Source organism: Cygnus olor, chromosome 1 (assembly GCF_009769625.2).
Source record: "Cygnus olor isolate bCygOlo1 chromosome 1, bCygOlo1.pri.v2, whole genome shotgun sequence".
Lineage (NCBI taxonomy): Eukaryota > Metazoa > Chordata > Aves > Anseriformes > Anatidae > Cygnus > Cygnus olor.
This window is the reverse complement of record NC_049169.1, coordinates 99,895,739-99,908,418: the sequence shown is the minus strand read 5'-3', so window position 1 is coordinate 99,908,418 and position 12,680 is coordinate 99,895,739. Positions and strand designations below refer to the sequence as shown.

The following is a 12,680-nucleotide window of genomic DNA, read 5'->3' as shown; positions in this document are numbered from 1 at the left end:
CTTCACAGATGAAATGCTTATTACTCTCTGACAAAAATTGCTTCCTATTCAAATTGTCAAATAAGAATCTCTTTCTCTCAGTTGTTAAGGGGGAGTCAAATCATCAACAGGAGAGAGCAGTACTCAACCTCCCCTACAAATCAGGCTAAAACCCTTGCTAGCTCCCACATAAGTGGACTTTGTTGAAACCTTGCATGAAGACTTCATTTCACTCAGTTTTGTTATTAAGTTGTGGGTTGTTTTTTGCTCATTTGTTTGTTTTTATTGGTTTGTTTGCTTTTTTTTCTCCTGTTGCATGTAATCCATTTCCCCCACAGCAGGGCCTGGAGGCTGCTCAGTGGCCCATGGCCTCTTTCAGTATGGTTGCCACTCCCCACTGCTGTGGACCAGCAGTGAGCTGTGGCAGGCCTCAGCTGGTAGCCACGCTGAGAAGGCTCTTCTCCATTGTTCCCAACGGGGTCTGTGTTTTATGAAGCCTCACAGTATAGCCAGTCGCCATCTCCCCAAGGGCAACGGCAGTTTCTGTTTCCTGGAGAACAATGGATGATGGTGGCCAGTCTAAAAGGGAACAATTCTGCATGGGGAAAACAACAACAACAAGAAAAAGCAACAGTAAGTATGCGTTCATAATAAGCACCAGTGAGGAAAGCACCTATTGTGCTAGACCCTCTCTATGGAGAAGCTGAGAGGGAGGTGGGAGACAGCATGCTAGTTTTCTGCACTGAGAGGGAGGCCAGGAGCACCATCCTTGGAGGAGTGATGGAGAGGAAAGCGGGCACATGCTGAGGGATAACTCCAGGCTTGCCAGCAATGTGGGCAAAATCCTATTTTGCTACTCAAAGTAGAAGGAACAGTGTCACTTCTGCTGTGGGATGCAGAAATGGTGAAGAGCTGAGGCAGAGCGCTCAGGGAAAAGCTGTGAGGAGCTGAACAGCCACAGCCACTATCAACAAGAGGCTAGAAGAGCAGAATGCAAAGGGTGCTAGAGTCTATCTATGGATCTCATCATTTTTTCATTGCTCTGGTGAAACAAAGCAGCTGCAATTCCAGTGGAAGTATCTCATAAACCATAGGTGTTCTATGTTCCCAGATGGGAGCACAATAGTCAGAGCATAGCCATGAATATCTATGTAAACGGTAAAATAAAATAAACCAAAAAATAATGTTGGAAATCTTTATCTGGGGGTATTATTTAAATTGCCTTAACAAAGTTGTATGATTTTTTTTCAAAACAATTGTAACAACTCTGCCTTTTATGTATACTTCAGTCTTTTTGGTGTCTAGAAAAACATTTCATATCGCCATATATCTGCATTTTGATGCTGTGTTTATTTTGGTATTTCATGACAGTCTCATTTTTAAAATTAACATTAAATAATCAGTGAAGTGTATATTGAACTGTACATTAAAAAGATATTAAACCACTACTAACTCAACAGGTTTTAAGCCTCTGATCTCAGTTTAGCAATTAATGTTTTTATTAGTCCCATAGAAGAAAATATGAAAGCATGGCTACTAAAGTTTGCAGATGATGCACAGCTTGGTGAAATGATAAACAGTACTGAAAAACAGCCACTTACACACAGATGGATTGTCTGGTAGGAAAGAGAATCCATACAAGCAATGTGTCTGAACAGAAATAATTTGAAGGTCACACACCTGAAAACAAAAAAATGTAAGTCATCTACAAGCTGGGGGACTGTGGAAATCACTGGCACCGAAAATGACAGAAAGAACATGAGCTCTCAGCACAGTAGGCAACAGTATTCTCAGATATATACACGTTATTTATTGCTCTATCAGTCTGTACATCATCTCCATACTTTCTTAGCAACACTTCTTTTTTTTTTCCTACTGATCATTGGAAGCAGAGAAATTACATTGAGTATTGCAATAGTATGATGGCATATTTTGATGCTTACCCTGAAGAGAAGAGATTGAAAAACCGTAAAGATTAAAGAAATGCAACCGTAACTTAAAATATATGAAGCCTATCTTATGATGACAGTTCTGAAAAAAAGAAAATCAGTCTATGCCATTTGCTTAAGAAAAAAAATATTTTTTGATTATGATAGGAGAGGATTTCTGAAAATAAAAAGTGTTTTAGCTTAAAAGGCAACAATGTTCTATAACCTAAAATTGTAAAGTGAAATTATAGGAATTCAGATTGGAAATGGCACATTTTTTAAGAACTGGAACAATTTATAAAAATATGACAGGTTTCACGTCTATTACTTTACAGAAGTGTCCAGTGCCTAATGACCAATGATTTAAATGTGAATTCTTATTACACAAGCAGGTTGAGGGATTAATTTAATTATGGTTTGTAGTATCTCTTATGAGAATCTTGGACAAGTATGTTAAGACAGAAAAGTGTTCACACTGTAATACATACTCTAGAAAAAGCAAGAGATATGTTATGCTAATTGGTATTGTTAAAATAGCAGCTTGGTGATTCTCTTATTAATCTGAAGAAGCAGTTACAAAGGAGAGGTTCAGACTGTGTGAATTACTACCTATTTCTAAATTTTCCAAAGCTGTTTGGTTATTAGTTAAATTTGCCATGTTTGTTTAAAACTTTTAAGTATGCTTCATTTTTTCTATTAATTATAGAAATAACAGTTGCAGTCTTAAGAGTCTTGAAAATGTTCACATGTATAGAAATATCACCATCAGCTGGGTATACCTGAGTGACATTTGGCAGCTGGGGAAATGACGAGGAAAGGCAAGACCGTACTTGCCAATAACGTTGCTCAAAGTAAAACTCTAGTCCATGGTCTGGTACTTGAAGAGATGTTATCACTTCAGGAATGAAGAAGTGCTGTTTCTTAGCAGTAAACGTATCCTCAAGGCACAAGAAGATTATGACTGAATAACCAATACAGAAGATGATTTTATTAAACTATTTCCCAGATTTGTTTCAGTTTTGCACACAACATAACAGACCTTTGTGTACAATTGGGTGAGGGAGTTCATTAATCTAGTAAAATATTATTTGGGTGGTATCTGCACTGAATGCATATTAATATATAACAGTTGTAATAGGACAGCATTTATGTTTGAGATAGGGAGGCCTTGCGGCACCATCTAAACCAGTAAACTGTCTTCTTTCCAGGATTCAATTCCTCCAGGAATATCAGATTGGAACATACTGTATATCTGGTCCCCAGGGGTTCTTGTAACATCTTTTCTGTCCTTTTCCAACTGTGTTCTTTAAAGCAGACAGATATGTGGATGATACCTCAGAACTACTTTTTTTCTTTGTGAATTCCATTGACACTGCCTTTTTTTTTTTTTTCCTGCCTGTGAATTGCATTTAATTTCTAGAGGATAAGTGCATTCATTCTCCATTTCTATTAATAGTCCCTAAGAACACTATCTAGACAGCAACATTTGCATATAAAACTATTTCAGATACAGAAGACAAATTATTAAAAGCACTGGTACATTGCACCCAGAAATATGCTAAGCATTTAGATATTCTATCTATAGGTATCTATTCTTATCAGATAAAGAATAAGATATATCTGTGCTGGGAACAATGTTTGAAGGTCTCCTCAGACATCCAGGCTGGATTAACCACTGGAAATAATAGCAGATTTGGGTTTTCTATTTACTGCAGTAAACCAACCTTGTCTATAAACTCCTTATTGCTGCAAACTAAAGGTGTGTGTCTGGGGAGGGCAAGCTTTTTCCCTTGATGTTCCAGGACATGGAAATACAATCCTTTTTCAGACACAGATGTTTGCAATAGAAAACTTTCACTCTGCTCTCTTCTGTTTTTAATCTGCTCATGACAGGAAACACAGATTCAAAATGAATGTAAAAAACACAGCCACCATAACTGATGATAATACAAAAGAACATGTAGGAAAGATTTCTTTTTCCCAACATATTATAGGGAGAAAAGGTTTACAGATTTCAGAAGATTCTAGGTGTTTTTATTTCCAACTGGCTACCAGTACAGTGTTTTTCCATGAACTTCACAGAAAATAGTTCTCTGCAATGCTATGATACTACCAACAGTTTCAGCACACAAAAGATAACACACTTCTTCATACTCTGCCAGATCTTCAGCATTCAAATGACTGCCCTGCCAAAGTTTCATTGAGCCAGCAAATGTATAAAAATGGTCAAAAATCCTTCCATAGCATGTGTAAAATATAAAATGAAACAGGTAAGAGTGGGATTTACCTCCTTCCGCCAGTCATGCTGCTAACGTTGATGCTCTCCAAAATGTCAAAGATGTGCTTTTAAACTATGTCAATTTACGTGTCTGAAATGAAGTTTTTTTCTGTTCGGAAATGTAAAGAGTTGGACTGGACTCCTTCCTGTGCCTGTTCCAACTTTGTTTCTGACTCTGTATTCTTCAGATTCCATCCTACCTGGTCTCCTTTCTCTGCCTCGTCTAATTTGCCAAAACGTCCTGTCCTTGCTTTTTTGTTCACACAGTATCTTTGTAACATCATCCTTCATTTAAAAAAGAATGTTAGGCACATGCAATGCACAATATTGCACATGGCAATTTCTGCAACCTCATCAAACAGTGTGTCATACACTCTCTAATCTGTGTCCACTTTGCCTGTTTAGCCTATTGAACTATTTGGAGCATGGGCTACCTCCTTTTGTATGCTTAAGCAATGAATGGCACAAAGGGGCTACATTTTAGACAGTACCTGAGCAAATACTATAGCGAACAATGATTTGCCTAGCATCACATAAGAACTTTAGGACAAGTGGCAAGGAATAAAGCCATGTTTTCAAAATGTATGCAATTTCCTTAACCATTTGTCCTTTTTACAGTCTGTTGCCACAGCCACCAAACAATTTCTAATTTTTACTTTAAATAAGACATGGAGGCTGTGGACAAAATCCCTAGAGGGACTGTTATACATCCCTAATATTCCCTGGACCCTGACATTGTAAAACAACCAAGGCTGGATCCTGTGCAAAGCAGTGCCTCTTAAAGGCTTTATACAAATATAAGTTTTGTGTACTATAGCCCAGCTACTGAAGTCCTTCTGCCCAGAAAAAAAAAAAAAAAGAGTTTGTGTTCTGCTCCTAGCACTATCATGCATTTTCACTAATCACTTATTTGAGCATATGTCTAAGTCTTCTCCTGAATCATTTTATGGCTATTGTCTGCAGGTTTTTCCTTGATTTTTCAGTATTTTTTTCAAAGCACGGACACCCAAAGTGGACTTAGATTTACTGATGGGTACTCCAGTACTAAAAAATTACTTAATTCAACATTTCAGCAAGAGGATTGCACTAGAAATAGAGTTGCTTGTCAAACACAAACTCCAGATCTTTCACAAAATTGCTGTGTCCCAGGAGACACCCACTCACCTGAAATATATGGTCTTGAACTTTTGTTTTTAAGCCAATAGTCACGTTGGAGATATTAAAAACAGGAAACAAACGTAGTTATATTTTGACTGAGGTCTGGTTCATGTGCACCTGCTACTGATATTTCCTAATCTGGGCTCTGTAACAGATTCTTCACATCTAAACAGCCTTGAATGGATTCACAATGTGTATTGGGGTAATATTAGCAGGGAAAAGTGGCTAGGAACCATCATTGAGAAAGGCTGGAAGAGTTTTGGCTGCAGTGGGAGATTTCAGAGGGCAATAAATATGATCAGTGAATCTTTCTCCTCCCCTAATTTGGCCCTCTCTCAGGATGCAAGCTGTCTCTTGTCTTCTCTGGGATTTTCAAGCCAACCTCCTTCTCTTCTCACCCTTCCCATATATTCACATCACTCTCCCTCTCTGCACCAAGAATATCCCATGCTTCTTCTGTGCCTGCTAGATTTCTGTTGTAGTAGTGAGCTCTTGTTTTGTTAAAGTGCTATTGTAACCCAGTAAGTGGAAATTTTGCATTTGGTTCAGCTTGAGTTTGGGTTCAACAAAGACTTCAAAGTAATAATTCAGACTCTTATGGTTGGAGGGAAAAAAAACAATGTGAATTCAAGTTTTTACTCCAGTTTCACTTTGATTTTAAAACATGTTTTGATTTAATACACTCTGATTATCAGAATGGCAGCTATGTTTTTGGCCTTATTTACACATCTGTCAGTATTTGTGTTAAGAGCATATTTCAAGTATCAATTATTCACCATCTATATTCTAGATTACTGGTGACAGTACTGAGTAGGGCAAAGCACAGGTTACTGTAGAAGTCTACTAGAAAGTCTCTCAATTCAAATTTGATAAGTACTTTTTCAGAGCTGTCAGGTAATCAGCCCTTAGTCCCGTTTAATGTGTGTTTCTCCAATAAGTTTAATTAGAATCCTCTGCAGTACTAAGTCAAAAATATTTAAAAAGTCTAAGAAGTATTGCTTTTGTACTGTTACACTTACTAATTCAAATTCTAATAACATTGAAAATGAACACTAATAATTTTTACATAACATCAATACCTTCATTCTTAAGTTTGCAATCACTGAAACACACATAGATTTTTGCTTCATCATTTTGCCTGAAATCAAGGTCTGACTTAATGGTTTATAATAGCAGCATAATATTCATATTTAGTAGGTGCTGCAAAGCTTTCTCCTTGGTAATTCCATACTGGAAAAGGGTTTGTTTTAAAACTCGTCACAAGTGAGGAAGGGCCTACATTTCCTTGTCACATCATCTCAACTTTCTTTACATCTTTTGAAGCTAGGTTTATATTCCACTTCCCCCTTTAGCACCCCTCTCTTCACCTTGTTATTTTGAGACAGCTCTACCTGCTTTGATTACTCTCCAATGGAAAGAAGTTCTAGTCAGGAGACAGACGCTAAGGCATCCATACATCCCTCCCACCGCCTGGATTGTTGGCTAACGCTTCACTCAAAGCATGTCTTCAGTCTCACTTCAGTGGTGCAGCCACAAGCTCGTCTAATATTTTTTTTGCTTGTTTTGGCCTTAGGACAGGAAAATCTCAAAAAAATATCATCTGGTCTTTTCTATTTTTCAGCTTCTTCTCTGATGTCTCCTACAATTCAAGCAGTTTCATGTAATTTTCTCAAAAACAGGCTGACATTTTTGCTGAAACGTAAAGCTAAATAAAATGTCAGAGCAAAACAGACATTGTACATGGAAGTTTTCAGCTCAAATTATGACCAATATTCACAGCGATGATACAAACAATGAAAAAGAATTACATGTACGGTTTTTGGACTCAAATTTCTCATTGACCTTGCACAGCAATTTTTTTACAGTTTGTTTTAGAGTCTGGGGAGCTAAATATAGATTAGGGTCCAATATTGTAAGGACTGTAAACATAGTTTTAAAATGTAAAAATTGTTATTAGCCAACGCATCCAAGTGAAAATGTTTATATAAACTTACGGTGCTTTTAACTATTAAGAATACTTCAGGATTTTACAGTTAGGAACTGTAAAACAGTTGGGAATGTTGTCTGAATGGGCTAAAGTTGTGCCAGGGGAGGTTTAGGTTGGATATTAGGAAGAACTTCTTTATTGAAAGGGTTGTTAGGCATTGGAATAGGCTGCCCAGGGAAGTGGTTGTGTCACCATCCCTGGAGGTCTTTAAAAGACGTTTAGATGTAGAGCTTAGTGATACGGTTTAGTGGAGGACTTGTTAGTGTTAGGTCAGAGGTTGGACTCGGTGATCTGGGAGGTCTCTTCCAACCTCGGTGATTCTGTGTGATTCTGTGATTCTGTGGTAGGGTTTGGACTGATCTTGCCCAGTACCGTGCTGGCTACTGGGAATAACCACCTGTGTGCTGAGGGGTGTCACTGCAGATGCACACCGGTACCCTACAGCTTCCCAGCCTGGACCTGGGGCTGCTATAACCCAACCTCAGCAGCCCGTTAAACCTCCCTAGGCCAACCATTGCTATGGCCGCTGCCCCCACCCCGGTAGGCGGTGCCCGGCCACCACGTGACCGCCCGAGCACCACCCGCCCCGAAGCTCCACTGTGGGGCGCTGTGCGCATGCGCCGGCGCTTCCGGGCTTGTACCCTCGTTCCCTCCTCCCCCCACCCCCCCCGCCCCCGCCATGGCGACACCGGGGGGCTTGATCCGGGCCGCGCGCCGCGGGACCCTCGCCCAGGTAACGGCACCGGGACGGACGCGGGGCCCTCTCCGGCCTCTCGGGCTCGGGCCTGCCCAACCGCCACGCCGCCCCTTCCCACCCGCAACGGCCGCAGCCAGCTCCGCGCATGCGCAGGGTCGGGGCGGCGGGTGCTCACCCGGGCGGCTCCGGGCGTCACTCCTGGCCCCGAGCGCTGGGTTCCGGGGGGGGTTGCGAGCTCCCTTGTCCTCCGGCAGAAGGCAAATTAACGTGTGTAAAGGTGGGGCTGCCTGAGCGCTGCTCACGGGGCGCTGGCACAGGCTGCCCAGAGAAGCTGTGGATGCCCCATCCCTGGAGGTGTTCAAGGCCAGGCTGGATGGGGCTTTGGGCAACCTGGTCTGGTGGGAGGTGTCCCTGCCCATGGCAGGGGGGTGTGACTGGATGATCCTTAAGGTCCCTTCCAACCCAAACCATTCTGTAATGCTATGAATCTATCATAGTGATTTTCTTCCCCCATAGCTGGGCAGTTGGCTTTTTCATGAAAACCATGTTCACATTTATATATCATCTAAATCTGGAATGATACTCAATGTTTCTATAGTGGAGCAGTTCATCTAGAATGGGTGTCAGCGTAGACAACCTGCATCTCAAGTTGCCTGTGAGGAGAAAGGCGAAAAATGAAAGATCAAATACTACTTTTCGATTTCTAACTGTCCATGCTGTCTCTGACCTTCCAGCTACTGTATTCCCCTCAACCACAAAGTTGTTCTGAAAATTTCAGGCCAAAAAAATACGCTGACATGCAAAAAAAAATTCTTTACATATTGGTAAGTTTTGGTAAGTTACAAGTTGCAGGGATGTTTGGATTATTTCAGAACTAGGATTTTTAAGGTTAAATTTAAGAAATGAGGGCACATTTCAGTTTCTTATCAACACAGCTAATAGCATGCAAATGACCTTGATTCTGCTCTGTTTTGAAAGGAGCACTCTGTTGAGGAGAGGGAGTGGGTGGGAAAGAGGAAGAATCTGTTATCCCAAAGAAAACTTTCATAAGTGATATTTCACTTAGTAATTGTACACTTCCTACTAGATGTTACTGTGGGGCAGAGGTAAGGTGTCCACTTATATTTTAGTTTTTTTTGTTTGTTTTGGAATTAATTTTGTGTATAAGACTACTCTGAATGTTAACCATATGGAAGACCTGAAGAGTCTTGACATGTCATACTGAATAAGCTTGTTAGGTATTTCCATTCCTTTAGGTGCTTTGATTTCATTTCATCAATGTGTACCTGAGTCTTCCTAGGTTTATAACACTTGAAGTTTTGAACAATTACATTGTCCCTGTAATACATTTGCCAAAGCAAGCAACATGCAGATCTTGCAAATATGCCACAAACAACTTTTCATTTTTAGAACAAGAACTGCAAAATTTATCAAAACTAGTAAAAAGGTTTGTATATGCCTGTCTTTTCACCTACTCACTGTAGCTCTTTGGGATCCAATCAGTATCCTAACAGGTAATTTCCCCCGCCTTCATGTCTCTTGAAAAGGTTGCTGTTCTGTTTTGCATAGTAGACAAATCTGCTCTGAGTAGACTTGGCTTTGTTACGTCTTAATATTCTCTCTGACTTGAACGTCTTTGCCAGCTTAAAGTCGCCCATCAAGATTATTCTTCAGGTGCTTTGTTACGTCTTTATTCTTACTTGATGTCCTTTAGATGTGCTGTGTACGTGAGAATGTAATTCCTTCCTACTACTATTCTATAAATGTTTTTAATTTAAAAACCAAGAAGCTCAAAGTTAGTATTATGTAACTTCTTACTACTTCTTACTTACTGTACTCCCACACTCCCACAAACAATAGTGGTAATTTAAATTGTTTTTTTTTGTTTTCAAATTTGCAAGTCCAGTATGTTGTGGGCTTTTGTCATTTTCACTTTAAGTGCCCTCTTATGGCTATCTGGAAGGAATTGCACTCTAATATGAAGAATAAAACCTGGCTTCCTAATTTATGCTGTTCCTATTGCCAGACTGCACTTTGGTGTAGTTCAACTATTACGGCAGACAGCTTGGAATGGGTCGTGTATTTGCTGTGTGCTAATGCAGAAGATTCAAATTTCAAGCTCGAAATGTGTTTGTCTTCAAGCTTCAGTCATATGTACTTATTGGCACCCTAAAATACTTGATATCTTAAGCATTTGATAATGTAGTCATAGTTATTAGAAGACGCAATTTCTGTGATTTCAGCTGTGTTTCACTGGAGTGCACAGTTCATCATTAGGCTGGATTTATCCTGCTGTGGAAAAGTTCCTGGTTTTGTAAGTATTTTTACTACACAACTGGAATATGTAAACACAATATACATGGTTAAGAAAAAAATAATATTTTGTTGGAGAGATTAATTATATTGTGAGTATCTTGACTTTTAAGACCTTACTTTCATACTCCTTGACTTATTGTTCATCAGTGGCCTGTAATACAGGGTTATGGGAAATCATTTCATTGAGTTTTTTTCTTTGATAAGACAGTCTTAAAGATGGCAACTAGCAGGTACGTCAGGGAATTAATAATAATATTCTCAGAAGTCCAACTATAGCCTAAACTATCAGTAGGAAAATACAATGTAAGGTAAGTCAGTTGGTGTCGGTGTCTGACTTGATAAAATATGAATTAGCAGAGTTTTAGTCCTGTCAGCAAAGGACATTCTTAACCACAACAGGACATTCTTAACCACAACAGCTACTGATGAAAAAATCTTAGTATGTGAATGAGGTGAACTTATGAACTATATGTAGTTAGGTGATTGGGGAAGAAAATCTTACCTGTCAGCAGTACTACCAATGTCTGTGACTAACTGCCAAGCATTTTTGTACCGGTGTGAACTTAAGCTCTTGGATGGGATACTTCTTTCCTCCTTTACACCTCAAAATGGACTTATGATTTGGTCAAAGAGAAATCTAGACAGCATTGTATGTATCCCCTTCAGACTCTGCTTTGTTCAGATCTACATCACTGTTGCTACATAGTATGTTTCAGACACATACTTTACTCTTTATGTTGTCTCAGTGAAGTAGAAGAAATATGAGGTCTTGCTTTTGATTATAGGTTCTCATGCACCACTAGCTGGTTTTCCAGGCACCCAGATGGAATCCATACAATGGTTTGAGTTGGAAGGGACCTTTAAGATTGCCGAATTATAACTCCCCTGCCGTAGGCAGGGACACTTCCCACTAGACCATGTTGCTCAAAGTCCCATCCAGCCTGGCCTTGAATACTTTCAGGGAGGGGGTATCCACAGCTTCTCTGGGCAACCTGTTCCAGTGCCTCACCACCCTCACATTAAAGAATTTCATCCTTTTGCCTCAAAGCCTACTTTTACATGTTATTGGCCTTCCTGAAGATATCAGGAGCCTTTAGCACCATTTTTCTGTTCTAATAGCCAGGCAGTTATCACTGTTATTATAAGAATACTGTAATACCTCTGTGTTTTTTCTTTCTGAGAGCATCTTTTAAAGAAAATATGAACTTTACATTTTGCTTCTTTTTCTCCTACCCTGATCTTCCCTCTTCTATGCGTAAGCCTTCCCTGGCCTTCACATATGATCTGTTGCAGAGGTGGTATTGTCTCTGCTAAGCTGTGTGCTTTGATAGCCTACAACCTCCATCTCGTACCAACTTTAACAGCATTCTGCTTCACTGGAAAGTGGATTTTCTTTTAGCTCTCAGTGATACAGAACTGCTTCTTCTAGCCACAAGGGATGTCTTATTTTAATACAAAATACTTTCATCTTTGGTATTAGAATTCAGCCCTTTTTTATTTTTTTGCTTGCACTCAAATTTGGATTGGCTATAACGAAACTCAGGACAGTGAGTCTGTCAGGCACTGTTCAGGTCATACAGAGAAAAGATTGATTGGAGTCCAGCAATCCCAAGGATGCTGCTTCTGCCTCTTTTAGAGTGCTGCACAGAAAACATCCCCGGTGAATGTTTAGTCAGGACCATTGCAAAAACAAGATCTTCAAATCCAAGCAATCTTAGCCAACATGTTGGTAAACTTAGCAGCTCAGTTAGGAGTGTACCTGTACCTTTACATGAGTTAACAGCCAAAAAAATGCCACAGGATAAATCCATTTCCTTAGCTTGCTTTTTGGTCACAGTTTGTGACCAAAGATGGTGCTAAAATCAAGGTGCATTTACTGTTTCTTTCTCTGCTGTGGCAGCTTCCTGAGGCCAAGGTTAGACTCCTCAGTCTGGCATGCTTTGCTCCTAAGAAGTCCATGTTTGCTATTGTTTTTTTCCCTCTAGTTATGTTCCAGGGAATTACAAAAAATGGGGTTTGTTCACTGAGAATTTATGCTAAGCAGACTACCTTCCAGGCTGCTTCTTTTCTCATCTCTTGTACTTTTGGAGACAGGAATGGCATTTGTCCTTCTCTGGTCTCTTGATACTTTGTTAGGCCTCTGTGAATGCCAGCATTCTTAGGACTTTAAAAGATCTTCAAGCTAGTTGGTGTTGATGAAATATGATTCATTTTTTGATGAAGTATTGTTCTTTCTGTATTCAGGCCACCTGATCACTTCATTGTTAGTGTGCTGGTTATGTTAGTGATTGGTCATGTTTCATATTTTTTTAATGAAGATTGCTGTGAAAAAGGCAT

The 12,680-nt window shown here is 39.7% G+C and overlaps 1 protein-coding gene and 1 long non-coding RNA gene across 7 annotated transcripts in view; one reads left to right on the top strand and one right to left on the bottom strand.

The window, feature by feature from the left end:
- Positions 1-247: 247 nt before the first annotated feature.
- Positions 248-8,372, bottom strand: LOC121077609. Of its 2 annotated transcripts, none has more exons than XR_005824203.1 (4): positions 8,203-8,372; positions 2,687-2,868; positions 1,581-1,659; positions 248-574 (listed from the first exon to the last, which is right to left on the bottom strand). It is a non-coding gene; the product is annotated as an uncharacterized LOC121077609 (long non-coding RNA). The 2 variants fall into 2 exon arrangements; XR_005824204.1 differs by lacking the exon at positions 8,203-8,372 and adding an exon at positions 3,632-3,768.
- Positions 7,666-12,680, top strand: part of WARS2 (tryptophanyl tRNA synthetase 2, mitochondrial) — a 52,761-nt gene continuing 47,746 nt past the window's right edge. For 2 of the 5 annotated variants that reach the window (XR_005824015.1, XM_040572621.1), the window contains exons 1-2: positions 7,666-8,063; positions 10,271-10,341. Coding sequence is in view for 3 of the 5 variants with exons in the window: in XM_040572621.1 (XP_040428555.1) it covers positions 7,850-8,063; positions 10,271-10,341 (285 nt within the window). In the remaining 2 variants the exon portion in view is untranslated. The remainder of the gene's footprint in view (positions 8,064-10,270; positions 10,342-12,680) is intronic. The other 3 variants (XR_005824017.1, XM_040572635.1, XM_040572646.1) reach the window with 2 other exon arrangements.